The 26,164-nt window shown below is 41.6% G+C and overlaps 3 protein-coding genes across 3 annotated transcripts; all 3 read left to right on the forward strand.

The window, feature by feature from the left end:
- The first annotated feature begins 10,747 nt into the window (after positions 1-10,747).
- LOC135361443 (protocadherin beta-6-like) lies at positions 10,748-14,622 on the forward strand. Its single transcript, XM_064596007.1, has one exon. It carries the CDS (start codon positions 11,495-11,497, stop codon positions 13,928-13,930), a length of 2,436 nt encoding a protein of 811 aa, XP_064452077.1. The 5' UTR covers positions 10,748-11,494; the 3' UTR covers positions 13,931-14,622.
- Positions 14,623-15,510: 888 nt separating this feature from the next.
- LOC123842268 (protocadherin beta-17-like) lies at positions 15,511-21,423 on the forward strand. Its single transcript, XM_045871639.3, has one exon. It carries the CDS (start codon positions 16,929-16,931, stop codon positions 19,323-19,325), a length of 2,397 nt encoding a protein of 798 aa, XP_045727595.3. The 5' UTR covers positions 15,511-16,928; the 3' UTR covers positions 19,326-21,423.
- A 1,129-nt stretch (positions 21,424-22,552) lies between these two features.
- Positions 22,553-25,896, forward strand: LOC123842209 (protocadherin beta-3-like). The gene has a single exon (XM_045871597.2). It carries the CDS (start codon positions 22,777-22,779, stop codon positions 25,138-25,140), a length of 2,364 nt encoding a protein of 787 aa, XP_045727553.2. The 5' UTR covers positions 22,553-22,776; the 3' UTR covers positions 25,141-25,896.
- Positions 25,897-26,164: the final 268 nt, after the last annotated feature.

Here is a 26,164-nt window from a genome sequence, read left to right on the forward strand (position 1 = left end):
CAATGTGTTTTAAGAAAGTGAACATACTTGGTACCAGTATCTTGATGAAGAAATGAAACATTGTTAGCATTTCAGGTGCCACACAAATTACCCCTTAAAGTCACTACCAGCCCAAGTATAACAAATATCCAATACTATGTTTTAGTTTTTGCCTGTTTTGAATTTATATCAATGGAATAGTAGAGTATGAACTATTTTGTGTCTGGCTTCTTTCACTGAACATTATGTTTCTGAAATTTGTCCATGATATTGCTTTTAATTTTAGTTTTTATTATCATTGCTGTATAGTATTCCATTGTGTGAAGCTTTCCCAATTTATTGCCCATCCTATTTGGGCTGGTGCAAGGTTTGACTATTCGAATAATACTGCTTTGAACATTCTCATACATGTCCTTTGGCAAATATTTATATGCCTTTCTGTTGGTGTATACCTAGGAGTGAAATTGCTGCTAAGATCAAGTGTAGTAGATACTTCCAAATAGTTTTCCAAACTGGTTGTACCAATTTACACTGCTGTCAGTACAGTCTGGATGTTCCTCCACATTTTTGCCAAAACTTGGTATTTGTTTTTCATTTTATCCCAATGGAAAGTACTTTTAAACCTTTTATTTCTAGTTCTTTTTATATTCATTTCTTTATTACTAAAGAATGTGTTTGTAACTTTTTCGTAAACTTAAAACAATTTCCTCAATTTCCTGCTGTTGTTTAGTACCTAGCACACTTAAAACTTCTCTCATTCATCCTTCACATATGGCTGTGTCACTGTTTTCCAGTACTTCCCTGCACAAACTGAAATCTTTTATTTATTATTCTACTAGCAACATTTATTGTTCCACTAACAACAGTTCCTTTGCATTTACTTGTATGACAGAATAGAATACAGTTCTTATTTTTTTCCTCTTACCTCTTTCTCCCTTACACTTTCAGACCTCTATCAAATTAACTTTTACTTTTGTCAAGGTTGATGACATTTTTTACTCTACAACCATAGCTAAGAATTCCCCCTTTTGTCTGTAGATCTGTTTTCTGAAAATCAATATTAAAAATTCACCATTAATGACACATAAATTATGAATGCCCTGCAGCCAAAGATCACCAGGAACACACTGCATCAGAACAAAGTTGGGTTTATTGACTTGTTGTAATGAGGGAGACTGCACATCCTGGGAAAGCATGGGTTACCTTAGTAATAGCGCCTTAAAAAGGAGCTATAGGTTTTGGGCTTGTGTTCAGTGATTTTGCATAGAGTTCAAGGAAGTAGCCCTGGATTAGATGCTTTCAGTGAATGGCAGTAATTCTATTATAGGGCTCTTACTGAATTTTATTTAGGAGATGAGAAGAACAAAGTGAGGTTAAAGCTGTAACTGGTTTTTTATTTTTTATTATTATTTTTTTGTTTTGTCTTAAAGATTTTATTTATTTATTTGACAGAGAGAGACACAGAGAGAGAGGGAACACAAGCAAGGGGAGTGGATGAGGGCAGGGAGCCCAATGCAGGGCTCAATCCCAGGACCCTGGGATCATGACCTGAGCCTAAGGCAGATGCTTAATGTCAGCCACCCAGGCGCCCCTGTAACTGGGCTCTGTAACTGGTTTTTTAAAAACCTGCATTCACTCATAATAAGCTAGGACAGAGGACTTGGTCATTTTTGGGGGGGGGGCGGTTTACCATGTTCTTGTTTTTGTCTCTGCCCAAGCATGATCATGATGTCATCTTATTGTGGTTGTTTCCATCTTATCACAATGGTCTTTAATGATGTTCTGTGAAGTTATTTATATTCAACAGGAGAAGATCATGGCCCATTTGTGAGTGCTAGGCCAGTTCCTATTTATAAGAGGCTGATTTTCTCTTTCTCAAAATATTCATTGTACTGTAAAATCCCTAGAAGAAAGCACAGGAGAAAAGCTTCATGACATTGAATTTGGCAATGACTTCTTGGGCATGACACCAAAAGCAATGAAGGCAAAAATAGACAAATGACACTACATCAAACTTAAAAATTTTTATGCATCAAAGAACACAGTCAACAGTGAAAAGGCAATCTATCGAATGGGAGAAAATATCTGCAAATCTTTTATCTGATAAGGGGTTAATGTCCATAATATTTAAGAACTCCTACAACCCAACAGAAACCACAAAATATCAAGTAACCTCATTAAAAAATGAACAAAGTAATTGAATGGACATTTCTCTGAAGATGATGTGCAGATGACCAACAAAAATATGAAAAAATGCTCAACATCACTAATCATCAGAGAAATGGAGATCCAAACCACAATGAGATATTACCTCACACACACATGAGGATGACTGCTATCAAAAACCAGAAAATAGCAAGTGTTTGTAAGGATGTAGAGAAACTGGTACCTTTGTGCAGTGTTGGTGAGATTGTAAAATCGTGCAACTGCTATAAAAACAGTATGGAGGCTCCTCAAAAAATTTAAAAGAGAACTTCTATATGATCCAGCAGTCTCATTCCTGGGTGTATATCCAAAGGAATTGAAAGCAAAGTCTCAAAGAGATATTTGTGCACCCATATTCATAGCAGCAGTATTCACAACTGGCAAGAGATGGAAGCAACCCGAATACCCACATATAGATGAATGAATAAACAAAATGTGGTGTGTGTGTAAAGAATGGGAATATTATTCAGCCTTAAAAAAGGAAGGCAAGCCTATCACATGCTACAGCATGGATGAACTTTGAGGGCATTATTCTAAGTAAAATAAGATAATCACAAAAAGGCAAATATTGTATGATTCCACTTAAATCATGTATCTAAAGTTGTTAAATTCATACAAACAGAAAGTAGAATGGTGATTACCAGGGATGGGGGGAGGAGGAGAGGGGAGTTTTGTTTAATGGGTACAGAGTTTCAGATTTGCAAAATGAAAATGTTCTGAAGATCGGTTTCACAACAATGTGAATATACTTAACATTGCTGAACTGTACACCGAAAAATTGTTATGATGGTAAATTTTGTTATATTTTTAACTACAATAAAATATGTTGTTCATTGCAGAGCCATATTACTTAGTGGTAAGGACTGTGTTTTCTGCTCCTTTGATCTATTCTTGTGTTTCCTGTGCCATTGAAAATAGAGTGTTCCTAGAATCAAGATCAAATAGATTCACCATTTTAGACTCCATCAGTTGGCTTTACCATATCTTCAAATATCTTTAAATCAATAATTCAGGTTCCCATATTTCTTGCCCGAAGCCCTCTATCTTTCTGCTTCTTTCTGGACTAAATGATCTCTAAATGTGAACAAAACTATCATCTTGTCTTCATACCTCTCCTAGTTAAGTCCATTGATAGATTACTTATCTCCTTTTTAAAAAAAAAATTCCCTCTCTTTGCTACAGTATATCCTCAAGTGGATTCCTGAGAGGGTATACGAAAAATGAACTCTTGTCTCTGCATGTCTGAAAATGCATTTAGTTTTCTTACACTTCATTGATATGTTATATATTATATATGTCATTTAATGTCATATATTTTAACACTTCATGCTTTTTCATATCTGGGATTATTTCATCTCTACTATTATTTCCTTAATAACAGTATTCCTAATTTTATCTTGTTTTTTTCTCTGAGACTTGTGTTTGTCAGATATTGAACACTCTCAATTATTCCTCTATGTTTCTTATATTTCTCTTGCATTTTACATCTTTGGTTTTTCTTCTCCATCCTTTTTTAAAGTAAGTCCCTCACTTTATTTTGAGTATTTCTATTTCTTCCCTTAGGAGAAGTGTTGATATTTGTTGCTACAGGAAGCAGAGAGATCCTGGCAACTGCACAACAGAGGAGCAACATGCTGAAAACATAGGGGAAAAGCCTCATGACATCATATTTGTTAATCCACATCAAAAGACATCATAGTCAAATTTCTGAAAACTAAAGGCAAGGAAAAAATCTTGAAAGCGGTGAAAATGACACATTATTCATAGAGCAATAACAATTTGAATGACAGTAGACTTCTCATCAAAAACCATAGAGGTTAGAAGAAGGACACATAGTTTTCAAGTGCTGAGAGAAAAGAAATGTTAACCCAGAATCCTATATCCAGTGAAAATATCCTTCAGGAAGAGAATTGGTTGCCAGTACACCTACCCTAAAAGAATGGCTGATGAAAGTTCTCCAAACGGAAAGGAATCAATTAAAAAGAAAGGAATCTTGGGACTCTGAGCGTGCGACTCTTGATCTCAGGGTTGTAAGTTCGAGCTCCATGTTGGACGTGGAGGCTACCTGAAAAAAAAAAAAAAGGAATCTTGGGACATCAGTAAAGAAGAAAAACACAGGAAACAAAAATATGGGTAAATGTTATAGACTTTCCTTCTCTTGAGTTTCATAAATTATGTTTGATGGTTGAATCCCAAATTATATCTGATTATGTCTGATATAATTCTAAGTATATAGAGAGGAAATTTTTTTTTTTTTGAGAGAGAGAATGAGAGAGAGAGAGCATGAGAGTGGGGAGGGTCAGAGGGAGAAGCAGACTCCCTGCCGAGCAGGGAGCCCGATGCGGGACTCGATCCTGGGACTCCAGGATCATGACCTGAGCCGAAGGCAGACGCTTAACGACTGAGCCACCCAGGCGCCCCTAGAGAGGAAATTTTTAAGACAATTATAAATGGGGATGTAAAGGGATATAAAGGGAGGTAAGTTTTCCACCCTGCTCTTGAACTGGTAAAATGACAATACCAGTAAACTGTAATAAGTTATGTATGGAGCAACCATTATAAAAGCTATACAATGTGATACACTAAAAAACACTACAGATAAATCAAATTGGAATTCTAAAAAATGTTCTAATAACCCACAGGAAGGCAGGAAAAAGAAAACAGAGAAACAAAAAAACCCTCCAGGGAACAAACAGAAAACAAAAAAATGTTAGGCTTATGCTCTAATATCAGTTATTACATTACATGTAAATGGTCTAAACACACCAATTAAAGCAAAGAGATTGATAGAATGGGTTAAAAAATGTCCAACCGTATGCTGTCTACAAGACACTTCACTTCAAATATAATGATATAGGCAGATTGAATGTAAAAAGATGGGAAATATATTATGCAAATGTTAATAAAAATACATCAGGAGCGACCATACTAATTTCAGATAAAGTAGACATCAGAGGGAAGAAAATGACCAGAAAGTGGGGAAGAAAGTGACAGATTTCTTCAGGACATTATATAACAACAAAAGAAGACAAAGCATTCCTATGTATTTTATACATATTTAGTATGTATACACCAAGTAACAAAGTTGCAAATTATGTAAAGCAAAAACTGACAAGTGAAAGGAAAAATAGGTCTACAATCAAAGTTGGATACTTCAACACCCTCTCTTAACAAGTGATAGAACAACTAGACAGAAAATCAGCAAGAACTCAGAACTAAACAACACCATCAACCAACAGAATCTAATCCATATTTATGAAATTCCTAGCCAAAAACAGTAGAATAAGCATTTTTTCCAAATGCTTTCAGAAAATATACAAGATAAACTACATAAACAAGGCCATAACACAAACTTCAACCAATTTAAAAGGACTGAAATCATACAATGTGGGTTCTCCAATCACAATGGAATCAAACTAAAAAATCAATAACATAAAAACAACACTTCAAACACTTGAAAACTAAACAACACACTTCTCATTAATCCCTGGATCAAAGACAAAGTCTCAAGGGATATAAAAAAATATATCAAGCTGAATTGAAAATGAAAAGACAACAAATTAAAATTTGTAAGACACAGCTAACGCGGTGCAGAGAGGGATATCTATAACATTACAAGCATACATTAAAAAAGAGGAAAAGTCTCAAATCAATTATCTAATCTCCCACCTCAAGAATCTAGGAAAAGAACAGAAAATAAACCCAAAGCAAGCAGAAGAAGCAGGAGGAAGGAAATAATAAAAATAATAGAAGAAACCAATGAAATCCAAAATAAAAATAATAGAGAAAATCAGTGAAGTAAAAAGCTGGTTCTTTGTTGTTTTTTTTTTAGCGGGGGAGGGGCAGAGAGAGAGAGAGGGAGAGAGAATCTTTTTTTTTTTTTTAAGTCAAGAACTTCTTTTATTTTAAAATAAACATTGAAGATACCCCCCCTTCCCCACCATCCTACAAAAAACTTTTGAATGTGAAATGTTCAACAGCCTATCCATTTTAGTAGGTTACAAAACCAGCAAAAACTCCAGTTGTCTAATAATGAATGTTTGAGAATAGTTTTGTGTCTTGTTTTTTGTTTTTCTTTAGTAGCTGAGCACCTAGTGGAAAAATTCCTTAGCTAAAGGCTAATAAAACAAAATTCAGTTTCCACACAGAAAATACCATTCACTTAGTATTAGTAGCCTTTGCTGAATAGATGGGATTCATTCTCCATGAAGTCAAAGTGGGATATGACAAGCAGCATTAAGTTCATAGGCACACAGAACAAGTGCTCAAGCTGCTAGCACAAATTCCAACAGTACATAAATTACTAAACTGTCATCTCCATCAAACTTGTGACTCTCCCTATGCATCTAAGGGAAAGAATCACCACTTTGAATATAAACGCCTCCATGAGAAAAAGATAATTCAGTTAGGGTTAGACAAAAGATAAACGCAACTACTACAGAAATAGCTGCTGGAGATAACCATTAAAATTTGAAACACTAACAATGCATGGGGTGAACCACATAAGCTGCTAGCTGTTGAACACCAGTGTTTCAAGATACAACTTTTATAAACATGTTTTATTTGTTTTGCTTATACCATCAGAACTGAAACTACTGTCTGTGAGAGAGAGAGAATCTTAAGCAGGCTGCATGCCCAGTGCAGAGCCATGGGGTTCGATGATCTCACACCCCTGAGATCATGAGCTGAGATGAAATCAAGAGTTGGAAGCTTAACTGCCTGAGCCACCCAGGAGCCCCTCAAATCCTTTATATTTTCAAACTTTTCTGCATCATTTCTCCCATCAATTCAGAGGGTTCTTTAAGTGATTGCTTATATATTTCCATCTTTGCCCTGAAGTATTGTTTTTCCTTGGATATAGCTAAATTAAATAAGATTTTTTAAGAGATTCATAACAAAATTAAAGAAGATTTGGAAGCCTAACCTTGAAGGTTAATCTTTGTCTTTCATTTTTAGTAAACTTGAAGAATTTTTATTTTTTTAATTTTTTTGTTTTTTAAAATTTTATTTAAATTCAATTAATTAACATATAGTGTATTATTAGTTTCAGAGGTAGAGTTCAGTGACTCATCAGTTGCATATAACACCCAGTGCTCATTACATCATGTGCCCTCCTTAATGCCCATCACCCAGTTACCCCATCCCCCCACCCTCCTCCCTAACTGCAACCCTCGGTTTGTTTCCTATACTTAAGTCTTGTATGGTTTATCTCCCTCTCTGATTGCATCTTATATTATTTTTCCCTCCCTTCCCTTATGATCCTCTGTTTTATTTCTTAAATTCCACATATGATTGAAATCATATGAAAATTTACTTTCTCTGATTTGACTTATTTCACTTAGCATAATACCCTCTAGTTCCATTCATGTCATTGCAAATGGTAAGATTTCCATTTTTTGATGGCTGAGTAATATTCCATTGTATATATATCCTACATCTTCTTTATCCATTCATCTATCTGTTGGACATCTGGGCTCTTTCCATAGTTTGGCTATTGTGGACATTGCTGCTATAAACATTGGAGTGCAGGTGCCCCTTCGGATCACTATGTTTGTATCCTTTGGATAAATATCTAGTAGTGCAATTGCTGGGTCGTAGGGTAGCTCTGTTTTCAACTTTTTGAGGAACCTCCATACCGTTTTCCAGAGTGGCTGTACCAGCTTTCATTCCCACCAACAGTGTAAGAGTGGTCCCCTTTCTTCACATCCTCACCAGCATCTGTTGTTTCCTGACTTGTTAATTTTAGCCATTCTGACTGATCTGATGTATCTCATTGTGGTTTTGATCTGTATTTCCCTGATGCTGAGGGATGTTGAGCATTTTTTCACATGTCTGGTGGACATTTGTATGTCTTCTTTTAAGAAATGTCTGTTCATGTCTTCTGCCCATTTCTTGACTGGATTATTTATTTTTGGTGTGTGGAGTTTGATAAATTCCTTATAGATCTTGGATACTAACCCTTTATCTGAAAAGATTTTGCAAATATCCTCTCCCATTCTGTCGGTTGTCTTTTGGTTTTGTTGACTGTTTCTTTTGTTGTGCAAAAGCTTTTTTTTTTTTTTTTTAAGATTTTATTTATTTATTTGACAGAGAGAGACACAGCGAAAGAGGGAACACAAGCGGGGCGGGGGGAGTGGGAGAGGGAGAAGCAGGCCTCCCGCCGAGCAGGGAGCCTGATGCGGGGCTCAATCCCAGGACCTTGGGATCATGACCCGAGCCAAAGGCAAACGCTTAATGACTGAGCCACCCAGGCGCCCCTGTGCAAAAGCTTTTTATCTTGAAGTCCCAATAGTTCATTTTTTGCTTTTGTTTCCCTTACCTTTGGAGACATGTCTAGCAAGAAGTTGTTGCAGCCAAGGCCAAAGAGGTTCTCCTGTAGGATTTTGATGGATTCTCACATTTAGAACTTGAAGAATTTTTAAAATTTATAATGGAATGAAAGGAAAACAAACATTTGTAGCATAAAAATGGAAACCAGCTTGATCAGCTATGCAATAATTATAAGCTTACTAAATAAAATTAAGTTTAATATACTTTACAATAGTTCATCAAAGTATTATTTCAGGTCACTGGTAATAATCAGTAAAATTAATCTTAATGATCTGTCACTTCACATAAGCGTACATGAGCATAATGACATAGGGCTTGGTGGTTTTTTACATTGTTTACCTTTCCATGTTGTGTCCAGAGGAGACCAAGTTTTTGCCACCTAATTATTAAAATTAAGCTGGAAAATATGATTAAGAAGATTCCCAATGAATGATGAAAATAGTCTGTATCTTGAAAGAGGTGTGGGTTACATGGATGGATCCATTTATATAGTTAAGACTGATGCATTTCAATTTGTGTAAACATTACCTTAAGAAAAGACCTGTACAAAAACATTGAGTGGGAAGTGGAGGGGAAGTTATAGATGAAATGAGACAAGATGTTGTGAAGCTGGATGACGTGTAAATGGAAGTTATGCTGTTTGCTTTGTATGTGTTGAACTTTTTCCACAAATGTTAGTGAGTTACTACTTGTGAGACAAGTTTATAAATTCAATTCAGTTCTACTCTAGCAAAGGAAAGCGAAAGAGAATAAAACAGAGAAGCACTCTCCTGAAAGAATCTAAAATAATCAATTTCCATAAAAAGGCAGTGTCTTCACATACCAACTGATAGCCTTGGATGATACATTAAGATACTATCTTCTTCCTCTCTGTCATAACAAGCAACATTCTCAAAGACATTTCAATGTCCCAATTGAGTATCACAGATACTGTACTGCTAGTAAAATTTGCTTTAAAGTGAAAAATAATTCAGTAAGCTATATGTGAAGATTTCTGGTGTCAGTGCAGGCAAAGAGAGAGCTCAAAGGACCACACAAATGGCAGGGATGCCATCAAGCTGGAATCAGAATGCCCATCGAAGGAAGGAATGAGTTGGAAATAACTTTGTTTCAAAGAAGAAACTAAACCCATCTAATATGTTTATGATTGTTGGTTTTACTTCACCAGTTTATCTTGTTATTCATACTCTCAAGGAAGTCTATTCTCAGTAACATTTATCAAGTGAACCATGGAGGCTGGTCACAGTGATTTTATTTTTTATCCTTCTGGGTAGGTAGAGATATTTTTTAACTACAAAATTATTTCATCTGTTCAGAGTTTAGACTTTATTTAGCTTTACTTATTTTACCTAGAGTTGAAACATCTTGAAAAATATCCTCATTTTTATCTTCCATCACTTTGGCTCTTACCTGAAGTGAACTTTGGTTGAACTCAATTGATTTCACCTCTCAAGAATTATGAAATCAATCTGAGATGAGATTATGTTTGGCACATTTTGTGTTCTTATATGTGCACTGACCCATTTCATATATTTTGAGGATATTTAAAGACATATTTTCCTATTTATCTGAGCAGAAAATGGTGAGATAGAAATGGATATAGCCATGGTGAACCATCATTGAATTCTATGGAATCCACTCAAATGTAATTCACTATCTTACTTAGTGTCTATTTATAATAGCAACTAGCGTCATCCTTGTTGTGAGAGGATGATAGAGGTGATTCTTGAATGTTTGTATTCTGCATTGCATTATGTCCTTACAACATGGTAATATATTTGGGCCTTCATTAATTAATTAATATAGGAGGGAAATTTGATTTAAAAGTTATAATAAAATGAACAAAACTAATAAAATCATGACCAATTCTACCCATAAAAAATGAAGTAAAATCCTAAAATGCCTACTTATGACAGACTGATTGTTGCTTGTTCCTCTTTTAAAGATTTATTTATTTATTTGAGAGAAAGAGTGCAGCAGGGAGGGGCAGTGGGAGAGGGAAAGAGTCTTAAGCTGACTCGCAGGGAGCTCAGGAGCTCAGAGCCATCTGGGGGCTCTATTTCACAACTCTGAAATCATGACATGAGCTGAAACCAAGAGTCTGACGCTTAGCTGACTGCACCACCAAGGTGCCCCACTAGTTACCCTTTTAAATAATTTAATTAATCAGATACTTCTATCATAAGTATGTGTTGGCCTCAATTTTCCTCCTAATAGCTTAATTGTTCCCCTTACTGTGCAGGTGTAACCACAAAATAAGTTAAGTCTTGTTGTTCATGCCATTTTATGAGCCATATAACTTAGAGAAATAATTGTTTATTTTATAATTGGTGTTGCTAACCAACTTTTACATTTTGTATAGTTTATTGACTTGTTTGTTGGGACGATTAAATAGTGTACTTTTGGATTCACAAATCACACTACTCATCAGAGATAAATTTCACTGCCAAAGAATAAAAATTGGTTTTACAGGTTTACATTACCTGAGGGTGTGATTCCTAAACATTAGTATGCACGAGAATCACTTAAAGAGAGAGATTGAAGTGCAGATTTTCAGCCCTTAGCACCACCAGAGAATTTCATTCAAGGTCTGGAGGGAAACCCAGGAGTCAACCTGGAAAAAAACAACTCAGACTCCCAAGTAATTATTTATGCATATGGTTCACACACTACAATCTGAAAAACACTAACTCCACCTGAAAGTCTTTATAAGGCTCAGATTTTGGAAATGGTATTGCCTGTATGCACCTCCTGAAGTTATTAATTTGAACGCGTGGTGGCAGTGCAGGCTAAGAGAGTGAATAAGAGCTCTGCAGATTCGGTGGACTCCATTTTATTCAGAAGCCCCCCCAAATACAGAACACACTTACAGCTGGAGCTAAGATAGTAGTATTCAGGAAGGCACTCGTCACCAGACAAGTTATAAGACGAATTCGAAATTCAACAGTAAAGACATTTCGGAGGGTCGGTGGTGGACGTGATGATGGGGACTGGAAAAAGATTTTTTCCTCTGGGATCAGACATAATGGAGATGGCGAGAACAAAAGTACATCGCAAGAAAAGGCAAGTGGCAATTCTCATTATATGGGTGCTTTTGTGGGAAGCCGGTTCAGAATCGATTCAATATTCTGTACTGGAGGAGTCAGAAACTGGCACGTTTGTGGCCAATTTGACAAAGGACCTGGGACTCAGGAGAGGAGAACTGGCTGCGCGTGGTGCCCAGGTTGTTTTCAAGGGGAACAGACAGTATTTGCAGCTTGACCCAAAGACCTATGATTTACTGCTAAATGAGAAACTGGACCGGGAAGAGCTGTGCGGCTCCACTGAGCCATGCGTGCTACCTTTTCAAGTGTTACTGGAAAATCCCTTGCAGTTTTTTCAGGCTGCTTTACGAGTCAGAGATATAAATGACCACGCCCCAGAGTTCCCAGCCAGAGAAATGCTACTAAAAATATCAGAAATTACTACACCAGGAAAGCTATTTCCTTTGAAAATGGCACAGGATTTAGACGCTGGTAACAACAGTCTTCAGAGCTATATAATCAGCTCCAATCCTCATTTTCACGTTCTCACTCGCAATCGCAGCGATGGCAGGAAGTTCCCGGAGCTGGTGCTGGACAAAGCCTTGGACCGCGAGGAGCAGCGCGAACTAAGGCTTACCCTCACAGCGCTGGATGGTGGGTCTCCGCCCAGGTCTGGGAGCACGGAGATTCAGATCCTGGTCTTGGACATCAATGACAATGCTCCCGAATTTGCTCAGGAACTCTATGAGGCACAAATCCCTGAAAACAATTCCCTAGGCTCCCTGATTATCACCGTCTCAGCGACAGATTTAGATGCAGGATCCTTTGGGGAGGTATCTTATGCCCTATTTCAGGGAGATGACGTTAATCAACCCTTCGAAATAAACGCAATTACAGGAGAAATTCGACTGAGAAAGACTTTGGATTTTGAGGAATTTCAATCATACCACGTGGATATTGAGGCTACAGATGGCGGGGGACTATCAGGAAAATGCTCTTTAGTCATCAAGGTTCTGGACGTAAATGACAACGCTCCTCAACTGACCATGTCCTCCCTCGTCAGTCCCATCCCCGAAAACCTGCCAGAGGTCATAGTAGCAGTTTTCAGTGTGTCAGATGCAGATTCTGGACAAAATCAACAGGTTATTTGTTCTATAGATGACAATCTCCCCTTTCTTCTAAGACCATCAGTCGAGAATTTCTACACCTTGGTAACTGAAGGAGCGCTGGACAGAGAGAGCCAGGCCGAGTACAACATCACCATCACCGTCACTGACCTGGGCACCCCCAGGCTGCAAACCCAGCACCACATGACGGTGACGGTGTCCGACGTGAACGACAACGCGCCGGCCTTCAGCCACACCGCCTACACCCTGCGGGTGCGCGAGAACAACAGCCCCGGCCTGCACATCGGCCGCGTGAGCGCCGCGGACAGAGACGCGGGCGCCAACGCGCAGGTCACCTACTCGCTGCTGCCGCCGCACGACCCGCGGCTGCCCCTGGCCTCGCTGGTGTCCCTCAACGCGGCCACCGGGCAGCTGTTCGCGCTCAGCTCCCTGGACTTCGAGGCGCTGCGCGCGTTCGAGTTCCGCGTGGGCGCGGCCGACCGCGGCTCGCCGGCGCTCAGCAGCCAGGCGCTGGTGCGCGTGCTGGTGGGGGACGCCAACGACAACGCGCCCTTCGTGCTGTACCCGCCGCAGAACGGCTCGGCGCGCTGCCCCGAGCTGGTGCCCAGGGCGGCCGAGGCGGGCTACCTGGTGACCAAGGTGGTGGCGGTGGACGGCGACTCGGGCCAGAACGCCTGGCTGGCGTACCAGCTGCTCAGGGCCACGGAGCCCGGGCTGTTCGGCGTGTGGGCGCACAACGGCGAGGTGCGCACGGCCAGGCCGCTGAGCGCGCGCGACGCCGTCCGGCACAGGCTGCTGGTGCTGGTCAAGGACAACGGCGAGCCGCCGCTGTCGGCCAGCGTCACGCTGCACGTGCTGCTGGTGGACGGCTTCTCGCAGCCCTACCTGCCGCTCCCGGCCGCGGCGGCGGCCGAGGCCCGGGCCGACCCGCTCACCGTCCACCTGGTGGTGGCCTTGGCGTCGGTGTCGTCGCTCTTGCTGGTGGCGGTGCTGGGGTTCGTGGCGGTGCGGCTGGGCAGGAGGAGCCGGGCCGCGGCGGGGGGCGGCTGCTCGCTGCCCGAGGGCCCCTTCGCGGGCCACCTGCTGGACGTCAGCGGCGCGGGGACCCTGTCGCACAGCTACCAGTACCAGGTGTGTCTGACGGGAGGATCTGGGACCAATGAGTTCAAGTTCCTCAAGCCCATTATTCCCAACTTCCCTCCTCAGGGCACTGGAAAGGAAATTGAGGAAAACCCCATGGTTCGTGATAGTTTCCTATTCAGTTAAGTATTGGATTATCCTATTAAGCCCTACTTAGTTTGAAAATCTTTTAACTTAGTTAAATGTTATCGATAGTTTGTTTTTTAATTATTTTACTACACTTCCTTAGGTTGAAAAAAAATCAGATACTGGGTATGTACAGTGTTTTCCCTATATCATGCTTAGTAGATTTGTATTACTCTCAACTATATTTGACAATCCGAATAAAAAGTAAATTTTTATTTGCATAATTTAAAATTTTTGAAATTTAATCTTCTATTCGTCTTAGAAAAATTGTAATACAAAGCCCTTAAGTAAGATTGTATATCTAACTATTGGTGACAACTGTCATCACCATTACCATGTAGGGAAATTTTTAAAGTGTGAGTGTTTGGGGGTGCCTGGCTGGCTCAGTTGGTAGAAAATGCAACTCTTGATCTCGGTGGTGAGTTCAAGCCCCATACTGGGCATAGAGCCTACTTTAAAAACATAAAATAATGGGCGCCTGGGTGGCTCAGTTGGTTAAGCGACTGCCTTCGGCTCAGGTCATGATCCTGGAGTCCCTGGATCGAGTCCCGCATCGAGTCCCGCATCGAGTCCCGCATCGAGTCCCGCATCGAGTCCCGCATCGAGTCCCGCATCAGGCTCCCTGCTCGGCAGGGAGTCTGCTTCTCCCTCTGACCCTCCCCCCTCTCATGTGCTCTCTCTCTCATTCTCTCTGTCAAATAAATAAATAAAATCTTTAAAAACAAAACACATAAAATAAAATGTGAGTATTTGATATTACTTAATCTGCCAGTGAAAGTCTCATTTTGGGGTAATGGCTACAATGTGAATAATTAAAGATAAACACTAAAGATGGCTAAATGCTAAGACAACCATTCATATTTATGTGTATTTCAATATACCATAATAGTCAATACATTTTTCTATGCATATAAACTTTGCACAAAAGTGTCAATAAATTAAACTCCAGTTTGTGAGCTGCATGTAAGCTTATGATAGTATTTTTAAATAATACCAAGTCAGTTATAAATGCATAATAAATATTTGATGAATGTTACTAACATTCCAACAGTGAATTTCAAAGGTTTATTTTCAAGGAATATAGAAAAATGTTAATATTCTCTCCACAATGCATTACCTTTGTCAATAAGTGAAATTAAATATCATTCTTTTACTTTCTTTCTAAACGGAAACCACCCTCCACACACCCTAAACTCTATTACAGAATATAAAATGTTGAGAGTACATTTTATCTCCTTGTCTTTGTCTATCAATTTGAAAGTTCAAATGTATATTTTTAAAGTTTTTATTTATTTATTTGAGAAAGAGAGAGCACAAGCAGGGGGAGCAGCAGGCAGAGGGAGGGGGAGAAGAAACCAGAGGGAGAGGGAGAAGCAAGCTATAGGTTTCGATTCCAGGACCCTGGGATTAGGACCTGAGCTGAAGGCAGACATTTAACCGACTGAGTCACTCAGGTGCTCCTTAAAATGTATTATTTAATAAAACCCAAATTATATTTTTCAAACTCTTCCTCCTAGTTTCTCAAGCTTCTACATGTGTGATACCTGCCAAGAACTAAGTAATTAATGGCAGGTTATTAGGTAATGTCATAAATAAAGTGCTGTGTAAGTATCATTAATCTTTATCAATCATAAAATCATTTACTTTCACAGTTTAGGCCATATTTGTCTTGTGTTGGTTTTATTTGTAGTATCTTAAGAAAAATTTCTCTTTTCAACTCTCCATTGAAGTCAGGTAATTTATACTAAACTGATAGCTGAGTGAATATTTTATTCTTATCCTTAATTAAAATGGACCTAGGCTTAACTAAATTATATTTGGCTGAGGTTTGTGTCCAAATAAGTGAACTGTCATAGATGATTACCAGTTGGTACAATGACTATAGGGAACACTTACTGTTTTGTATTCTTAGATACTTATCCCTCCTCCTTGGGAAAGCATTCTTCTCTGGGGGAAACTACTTTTCCTGCTAGTGTCACTGCAACCACTTGACTTTAGTTGGTGCCGTGGTGTTTTTCAATATACCCATTTCCATAGTCCCAGGGGATGTACACTGGGATGGGCCACTGTCCAATGTTGACAGATCAAAACCCTTCCCAAGAAAGTATATCTTTGACTCCATTGAATTTTTTGCCTTCTACATGTTTGTAGAAAAGACATTGTCTGAATTCTGAACTTACATTGATTTCTAACAAAACAAATGGCCATTTCCTCTTAGTCTTACTGGGCATTGCACAGAGTGAATTTACAAAGGAAAAAATTGCCCAGAGACTGACAAGAAATCACATTTAAAAAATTTTTCAGGAGTTACAGGCACATTGCAATTTGGGAGTAGAAAGTGGATTTTAAAATTCATAACTTCTTCTAACACAATACAGCAATTTTTTTGTAATTGAATGTAAGCACCCAAGAGCAAGAATTTTGTGTTTAATTTACCATTTTATCTCCAGAAGCTAGAAAATTGCCTGCATAGAGAAATACTGGTTAAATGAATAAATGAATTTGTCTTGAGCAGAGTTTTGTATACTGAACTTGTACCTTTAAGGAAGATGAATATAGATATAGATATGTAAGTATTACTTTTGCTCTCACAAATATTGTTAGCTACCTGAAGAATACCGCAGAGTGGGGTGGAGTGGAGTTTATAACCCAAAAGGCTTTCTTTTTGTTTTAACTGTTGCATGATGCTTTGAAATGAAAAACAACAAAAAACCCACCCCAAAAAACAAAAACTGAAGTTGTAAGGCAGGACGCTTGGTGGCGCTGCAGGCTAAGAAAGTGAAAAACTCTGCAGCCTCTGTAACAGCTGAGCAGTTTCCGGCTACTTGAAAAGGAAAGGTTTTACACTCTTGGGCGATGGTAGGTTTCAGAGAGGCCGCTATCCCCATGTCAGTCAATGTTAGCAACTAACTCAAGATTATTGAATGAAGATAGTAGAGTTGGCTGCACAGCAATTATTTTGTGATTAAATACTGCATCTTTTGGACGCCGAAGAACGATGGAGACAATGCTACCCAAAGCGCTGCAGAAAAGGCAAGTGAGCTCCATTATTATCCTAATACTGTTAATACGGTGGGAAGTGGGCAGTACGACCATTAAGTATTCGGTTCTAGAAGAGAGGGAAAGCGGCTCCTTTGTGGCCAACCTCGCGAAAGATCTGGGGCTTGGCTTGGGGGAGCTGGCCGCGCGGGGTGCTCGAATTCTTTCCAAAGGGAATCAACAGTATTTGCAGCTCGAGCAGAAGAGTGGGAATTTGCTCCTAAACGAAAAATTGGACCGGGAAGAGTTGTGCGGTGACACAGATCCATGTATACTGCATTTCCAGGTCTTATTAAAAAGCCCAGTGCAGTTTATTAAAGGTGAACTACAGCTACGAGACATAAATGACCACGCCCCAGAATTCCTGGAAAATGAAATCCTCCTGAAAATCTCAGAAAGCAGCCATCCAGGGACTGCATTTCCTTTGAAAATAGCTCAAGATTTAGACGTGGGCAGTAACACAGTTCAGAACTACACTATTAGCACCAACTCCCATTTCCACCTTTTCACTCGAAATCACAGCGATGGCAGGAGATACCCTGAGCTGGTGCTGGACAAAGCGCTGGACCGGGAAGAAGAGTCAGAGCTCAGGTTAACGCTCATGGCCCTGGATGGTGGGTCACCGCCTAGAACTGGGACTTCTCAGGTTCTCATCGTAGTCTTGGACATAAATGATAATGCTCCTGAATTTGCTCAGCTGCTCTATGAGGTGCAAATCCCAGAGAACAGCCCTATAGGGTCCCTTGTCATCACTGTGACTGCTAGAGATTTAGATGCTGGGACTCTTGGAGAGCTCTCCTACTCATTTTTCCAATCCTCAAATCAAGTGATTCAGGCCTTTGAAATAAACGTAGTCACAGGGGAAATTCGATTAAAAAAAATGTTGGATTTTGAGGAAATTCAATCTTACCGTATGGAAATTGAGGCTTCAGATGGCGGGGGACTATCAGGAAAATGCTCTGTAGCCATAGAAGTGATGGATGTAAACGACAACACGCCCGAACTGACTATGTCAGTATTCACCAGTGATATCCCAGAAAACACCCCTGATACAGTGGTCGCTATTTTTGGAATTTCAGATCCAGACTCCGGGGAAAATGGCAAAATGATGTGTTCCATCCCAGACCATCTCCCCTTCCTTCTGAAACTTACTGTAGAAAATTTCTACACTCTAGTAACTGAAGGAGCGCTGGACAGAGAGAGCCAGGCCGAGTACAACATCACCATCACCGTCACTGACCTGGGCACCCCCAGGCTGCAAACCCAGCACCACATGACGGTGACGGTGTCCGACGTGAACGACAACGCGCCGGCCTTCAGCCACACCGCCTACACCCTGCGGGTGCGCGAGAACAACAGCCCCGGCCTGCACATCGGCCGCGTGAGCGCCGCGGACAGAGACGCGGGCGCCAACGCGCAGGTCACCTACTCGCTGCTGCCGCCGCACGACCCGCGGCTGCCCCTGGCCTCGCTGGTGTCCCTCAACGCGGCCACCGGGCAGCTGTTCGCGCTCAGCTCCCTGGACTTCGAGGCGCTGCGCGCGTTCGAGTTCCGCGTGGGCGCGGCCGACCGCGGCTCGCCGGCGCTCAGCAGCCAGGCGCTGGTGCGCGTGCTGGTGGGGGACGCCAACGACAACGCGCCCTTCGTGCTGTACCCGCCGCAGAACGGCTCGGCGCGCTGCCCCGAGCTGGTGCCCAGGGCGGCCGAGGCGGGCTACCTGGTGACCAAGGTGGTGGCGGTGGACGGCGACTCGGGCCAGAACGCCTGGCTGGCGTACCAGCTGCTCAGGGCCACGGAGCCCGGGCTGTTCGGCGTGTGGGCGCACAACGGCGAGGTGCGCACGGCCAGGCCGCTGAGCGCGCGCGACGCCGTCCGGCACAGGCTGCTGGTGCTGGTCAAGGACAACGGCGAGCCGCCGCTGTCGGCCAGCGTCACGCTGCACGTGCTGCTGGTGGACGGCTTCTCGCAGCCCTACCTGCCGCTCCCGGCCGCGGCGGCGGCCGAGGCCCGGGCCGACCCGCTCACCGTCCACCTGGTGGTGGCCTTGGCGTCGGTGTCGTCGCTCTTGCTGGTGGCGGTGCTGGGGTTCGTGGCGGTGCGGCTGGGCAGGAGGAGCCGGGCCGCGGCGGGGGGCGGCTGCTCGCTGCCCGAGGGCCCCTTCGCGGGCCACCTGCTGGACGTCAGCGGCGCGGGGACCCTGTCGCACAGCTACCAGTACCAGGTGTGTCTGACGGGAGACTCAGGAACCAATGAGTTCAAGTTCCTCAAGCCAGTTCTCCCCAGTTTCCTTGGTCTGGGTGAAGAGAGGATTAGTGAAGCAAACCCCAGTTTCAGGGATAACTTTGAATTCAATTAAGTATTAATTAATAAGGGTCTACTGAGCCTAGTCTCAGTTAATTTGTTGAAAGTCCTTTTTTACTGCCTTGCTTATTGGGGTTCTATTCTAATTTAGTGCATGTTACTGGTGTTTCTAAATGTGTTCATTTGTGGTATAAGGAATGCAAATTTCCTTTGCTTTCTTTTTGTTGATTAGTCTCACTGTAACTTCATTCAACTTAAAGTGTGAAAGTAAATTTTGTATTTTCAGAAGTCTTTAATTTTTAAGTTACAGCACCTTTTTCCAAACTCACCTTCCACAGCTCGTAGGTAATTTTGCAGAACTTAAAATTTAAAACATTTTTTAAATGTTTTAATCGCTACATAAGCTTATTCTTTCTCCAACCCAGAATATTTGTGTTTGTATATTCTCTTAGACTAGTATAACTTTTATTCTGTTAACTCATATTGACTAAAACCATTAATATATGCATATTCATTAATAACAAAGCAACCTCTCACATTTTTCTAAATATGTACTTCCTTAAAGTGTCCATAATGAAGATTATGATTCCTTAGAGATTGTGACAACCTTGACTGCTGGATTCTACAAACCATTCACATCAAAAGTGCTCAGTCAACCACTAATATTCTCAAATGTAGTTAAATAAATAGCATGTGTCCAGTTGTTTTCAAAGCCATGTAATTCTTCATGCTTTCTATTAATATTTTTTTCTTTAAACCTCTGCTCATTTCAAAAGTTACCCATTTTAGCAATTGCAAGTCATCTATTAACATCCTTAAAATCCAGAAGATATGAGGAAATAAATCTATGTCTTTGTCCTTGAGCAAATTTTAGAAACTTCAAATGTAGTTTGGCATTGCATTTTTCAAAAATTCTGGACCATTGGGGCGCCTGGGTGGCTCAGTCGTTAAGCGTCTGCCTTCGGCTCAGGTCATGATCCCAGGGTCCTGGGATTGAACCCTGCATCGGGCTCCCTGCTCAGCGGGAGGCCTGCTTCTCCCTCTCCCACTCCCTCTGCTTGTGTTCCTGCTGTCTCTATCTCTCTCTCTGTCAAATAAATAAATAAAATCTTTAAAAAAATTTTTTTTGGAGCATTTATGATTCCATTTTGGAAATAAGCCTACGGGGAAAGATTTATCTTAGTGTGGCCATTTTTTTTTTCTTCACTACTTCTATTTTTCCCTTTTCTGTTTCCTAGGCTTTTCATAACTTTTTTTCTTTTTAGGTTCTGGAATATGTTTCCCAACAGCTCCCCATTTATTGTATGATTAGCACAGTAATTGGAGGATTATAGGTTAATAAAAGTTTTGGCTAAATGATTGAAAGAAAGAAGTGTCTTTATTTCACCCTGTGATATTTTGATATTTAAAGACACTAAAATACTCATAGAACAAAATTTTGCTGGAATTAAATGCTCTCTAATGTATAAGGAATTACATATATAATTTTTGGTTATTAATTCAACTGATCACTATTACTGAAAGATTATGCAGTTATCAGTCCCTGGTGTCTCTTTCCTTCAATATATTTTTCCTTTCTCTCCTCCTGATTAATTTGAGTCTCCTCTCCTGCGTTCTAGCTTAAGGAATATATATGGGGAAATTGTATTTTTTATTTTATAATTTAAATTTCCTTCTATAATTCCCTAAATGATTCATCCAACTTTATTTCTTGCAGTTCAATTTCACATCCATACATTAAGACACAGTTTTAGTTCTTAGTGTTCTTCAGCCTATATTTAAGTTCTTATGTCATTTTATGTTTATTTGTATGAGCTTTACTATTAAAATTATAATATGAATTTTAAAGGTGTCCTTTTGAGATTCACAGTGTAGAGCACTGCTAATACTTAATAGGATCTTGGATAAGTCACATCATTTCTATTCCCCCAAAATGCTAGTAACAGCTATTTCTCTAGCTTGAAATTACGATAAAATGAGATAATATAAAGATATAGAAGTATAATTGCTGTTATTTTTAGTGTTACTAATATTAAGAGTAATCCTAATAAATGATCCTTCATGTTACATTCCTGGTAATTGTGAAGATGCTAGATTGAACACTTGATATTTGAATTGTTTCATTTCTCTGCCTAAAACCTTGCAATATCTTCCTTTTATTCTCAGAATAAAATCCAAGCATCTGTTATTTGCCCACAGTTTATCTCTCCATCCTTCTCTTCCCACTTACTCTTGAGACACGAAGTTTTGGGTACACTGTCCTTTTATTATCTAGAATAGCTATACTTTACTGTTGCAGGCCTTTACATATCAGTTTCTCATATGTATTCTTCCCATTTTACAGTCTTAGTCTGTAAGACTTAGCCTGTAAGACAAACATCTTATCCTTCATCTTCCAGATTAAGTGGCACAACTTTGATGAAACTTTTTCACCCGCCACCCATTGAGTCAGGTCCTCCTATAGCATACTTTCAGTGCACTCAGTACATTTCCTATATAGCACTTTTCACAGTTTGTTTGAACATATATTTAAAGTCTGTTCATCCCATTAGGTGGTAAACTGTATAAGATATATAGACATGATTTGTCTTGTTACCACTATAATACCTAACTTCTACAAACTCAACAAATACGTGTTTCCACGGATAAAATACAGATGAAACAGTTATTACAGTTATTATATAGATGAAACCAGTAATTGTAAAATTACTATGAAATAAGAAGAGGAGTAATCTCTGTGTTCCTTGAATGATTGTGAAGATTGAAAAGAATTGGGCATTTGTGGCCTCTGAATATACCCCCTGACATGACCTATTATAATTTTTCATCACCTTGTATGAGGTCACCTTCTCATAGCATTTTTTCCTGGTAATAAACGCAATTCATGCACATTTTGCAAAATCTGGAAAATAAGAGAAAAATGCAAGTAGGCTATGAAGCATATCATCATTTAGAGCAAAATCCTTTAAAGTTTATGTGTAATAATTGCAGATGGGCAGGAAGAGTAGCTCTACCAGCAAAATCATATAAATCAGCAAAAACATGTAAATGAGGACTCTTACCAAAGACAGTGGTTGTTTTTTTAAAAGCACATTTCATTTCCCTACGTTGTGTTTGTTTAACTCATTTAACACAAGAACCTCCTCCAGTAGCGTCAAATGGGTTTGATAAGGGGAATAAGCGATTAAAAAATCGAAACACCCACCCGGCCTCAACAGAACACCTTCTCTAAGATTCTTAAGCTACCAGCGAACGCATGGTGGCGCTGTTGACTAAGAAGGTGAATTAAACCACCGGCATTGTGCGCACTCTGTAAGGCACGGATCCAGTTCGGTAAACTAGGAATTGTGAGCCTGGGCAGATTTTCCAAGCAAGCAAATCTGAGCCCTGGGAAGGATTATTCGCTAGACCTTCCTCAAAGGTTGGAAGGCAAAAGACTGTGTTTGCTAGCGCTGCCGGAGGCTTAGTTTGGCAATATTTCCGGAAGGAACGTGGCCGAAAGCACAATGGAGGCCAGAGGGGAGCGCTTTCTTAGACAAAGGCAAGTCCTATTTCTCTTTGTTTTTCTGGGTGGGTCTCTGGCTGGGTCTGAGTCAAGACGCTACTCTGTGGTTGAGGAAACAGAGAGGGGCTATTTAATAGCCAACCTGGCAAAGGATCTAGGGCTAGGGGTAGGGGAACTGGCTGTGAGGGGGGCCCAAGTTGTGTCTAAAGGGAACAAACAGCATTTTCAGCTCAACCATCAGACCGGCGATTTGCTCCTGCATGAGAAATTGGACCGGGAAGAGCTATGCGGCCCCACGGAGCCCTGTATACTGCATTTTCAGATATTACTGCAAACCCCTTTGCAGTTTATTACAAATGAGCTTCAGGTCATAGATGTAAACGACCATTCTCCTGTATTCTTTGAAAATGAAATACAGCTGAAACTCTTAGAAAACACGCCACCAGGAACCATAATTCCTTTGGAAAATGCTGAGGACTTGGATGTGGGAAGAAACAGTCTCCAAAACTACACGATCGCCCCTAATGCCCATTTCCACGTTCTCACACGCAGTCGTAGGGACGGAAGAAAATACCCACAACTAGTGCTGGGCAAAGCACTGGACCGTGAGGAGCAGCCAGAGCTCATTTTGACCCTCACCGCGCTGGATGGCGGCTCTCCACCCCGGTCGGGGATCGCCCAGATCCACATCCTGGTCTTAGACATAAACGACAACGCCCCAGAATTTACACAGTCACTCTATGAGGTTCAAATTCTAGAGAACAGCCCCATTAACTCTGTTATTGTCACGGTCTCAGCTTCTGACTTAGATACAGGAAATTTTGGGACAGTATCATACGCATTTTTTCACGCTTCTGAAGAAATTCGCAAAACTTTTCAGCTAAATCCAATTACTGGTGATATCCAGCTAGTCAAATATTTGAATTACGAGGTTATGAATACTTATGAACTGGACATAGAAGCCAAGGATGGCGGAGGCCTTTCAGGAGAAACCACAGTGATAGTTCAGGTGGTTGATGTGAACGACAATCCACCAGAACTGACCTTGTCTTCAATTACCAGCCCTATCCCTGAGAACTCGCCGGAGACTGTGGTGGCTGTTTTCAGTGTTTCTGATCTAGACTCTGGAGACAATGGGAGAATTATGTGTTCCATCGAGAACAATCTCCCCTTCATCCTCAAACCATCAATAGAGAATTTTTACACCCTCGTGACAAACACAGCTCTGGACCGAGAGACAAGAGCCGAGTACAACATCACCATCACCGTCACTGACCTGGGCACCCCCAGGCTGCAAACCCAGCACCACATGACGGTGACGGTGTCCGACGTGAACGACAACGCGCCGGCCTTCAGCCACACCGCCTACACCCTGCGGGTGCGCGAGAACAACAGCCCCGGCCTGCACATCGGCCGCGTGAGCGCCGCGGACAGAGACGCGGGCGCCAACGCGCAGGTCACCTACTCGCTGCTGCCGCCGCACGACCCGCGGCTGCCCCTGGCCTCGCTGGTGTCCCTCAACGCGGCCACCGGGCAGCTGTTCGCGCTCAGCTCCCTGGACTTCGAGGCGCTGCGCGCGTTCGAGTTCCGCGTGGGCGCGGCCGACCGCGGCTCGCCGGCGCTCAGCAGCCAGGCGCTGGTGCGCGTGCTGGTGGGGGACGCCAACGACAACGCGCCCTTCGTGCTGTACCCGCCGCAGAACGGCTCGGCGCGCTGCCCCGAGCTGGTGCCCAGGGCGGCCGAGGCGGGCTACCTGGTGACCAAGGTGGTGGCGGTGGACGGCGACTCGGGCCAGAACGCCTGGCTGGCGTACCAGCTGCTCAGGGCCACGGAGCCCGGGCTGTTCGGCGTGTGGGCGCACAACGGCGAGGTGCGCACGGCCAGGCCGCTGAGCGCGCGCGACGCCGTCCGGCACAGGCTGCTGGTGCTGGTCAAGGACAACGGCGAGCCGCCGCTGTCGGCCAGCGTCACGCTGCACGTGCTGCTGGTGGACGGCTTCTCGCAGCCCTACCTGCCGCTCCCGGCCGCGGCGGCGGCCGAGGCCCGGGCCGACCCGCTCACCGTCCACCTGGTGGTGGCCTTGGCGTCGGTGTCGTCGCTCTTGCTGGTGGCGGTGCTGGGGTTCGTGGCGGTGCGGCTGGGCAGGAGGAGCCGGGCCGCGGCGGGGGGCGGCTGCTCGCTGCCCGAGGGCCCCTTCGCGGGCCACCTGCTGGACGTCAGCGGCGCGGGGACCCTGTCGCACAGCTACCAGTACCAGGTGTGTCTGACGGGAGACTCAGGGACCAATGAGTTCAAGTTCCTCAAGCCAATTTTTCCCAATGGCCTGGTTCAAGACACTGAGACTAAAGCAAAGCTCCAATTTTAAGGATAGTTTAGGTTTCATTTACAGAACAGTGAAAAAATAGGTGTTTGGCTATGGATGTTTTCTTCTGAAATCAAGAATCTTTAGTTGATATAACATTTTGTTTATATATTGATTTTACTTTGTGTTGTTAATCCTTGCATATTCTTTTTTCATCTGCTTCCTTTCTTATTAATGCAGTCTTAATGCCTCCTTTTTCTAATAGGTGAGCAAAAATACATTCGTTTTGTTTTAATGATGATTTCTAACAGGTTTACTTTAAGGAGCTCATCTCAAATTCTATATCCAGAGCAATGTAGATAGAGTTCCACACCAGTAATCTTGTAATGTAGCCTGTATAATACAGTCAGATATTGTTCTTTACAATATATTTAAAGCAGCTTTGTAGTTAATGAAGTGTGTGGATAGATAAAAATGTGTTTTCTTTAAGATGTACCTTCTTTAAGATACAACATGTTTTTAAGGACATAGTAGTTAGATGAAAGCAATACATTTAATTCACTTTCTGTTTTGATATTTGCAATTAATATTTCAATATTTTATGCATTAATGTAAATGTAGACAAAAATGCACACAAAATATAAGCTATAAGGCAAATTACTCTTGGATTTGCCTACAGTATTCTCATGATGACTGAAAATAAAAATTAAGCCTAGAGTATTTTGAACAACAGATTGTGCCTTTCCATTTTGCACGAAAACTGTTTAGTGAGGCATCTGATGTGATGATAATTTAGTTTGTAAATTCTGAGATACAAATGTTATCAACCCAAGAGTCATTTTTAAAATATTTTATTTATTTATTTATTTATTTATTTATTTATTTATTTATTTATTTGAGAGAGAGAGAGTGGGGAGAGGGGCAGAAGGAGAGAGAGAGAGAATCTCAAGCAGACTCAGCACTTAGCTGGGAGCGGGAGGCAGGGTTCCATCTCAGGACCCTGAGATCATAACCTGAGTGGAAACCAAGAGTCCTGTGCTCAACCAGCTGAGCCACCCAGGTGTCCCAATCTAGGCATCATTTTTAA

The sequence above is a fragment of the Mirounga angustirostris genome, unplaced genomic scaffold, assembly GCF_029215605.1.
Source record: "Mirounga angustirostris isolate CCGP_5_RB_7025 unplaced genomic scaffold, mMirAng1.0.hap1 SCAF_7, whole genome shotgun sequence".
Classification (NCBI taxonomy): Eukaryota; Metazoa; Chordata; class Mammalia; order Carnivora; family Phocidae; genus Mirounga; species Mirounga angustirostris.

What these genes read in the sequence shown, in the direction of transcription:
- LOC123842209 (XM_045871597.2), top strand. Translation starts at nt 22,777, where the DNA reads ATGGAGGCCAGAGGGGAGCGCTTTCTTAGACAAAGGCAAGTCCTATTT.
- LOC123842268 (XM_045871639.3), top strand. Translation starts at nt 16,929, where the DNA reads ATGGAGACAATGCTACCCAAAGCGCTGCAGAAAAGGCAAGTGAGCTCC.
- LOC135361443 (XM_064596007.1), top strand. Translation starts at nt 11,495, where the DNA reads ATGATGGGGACTGGAAAAAGATTTTTTCCTCTGGGATCAGACATAATG.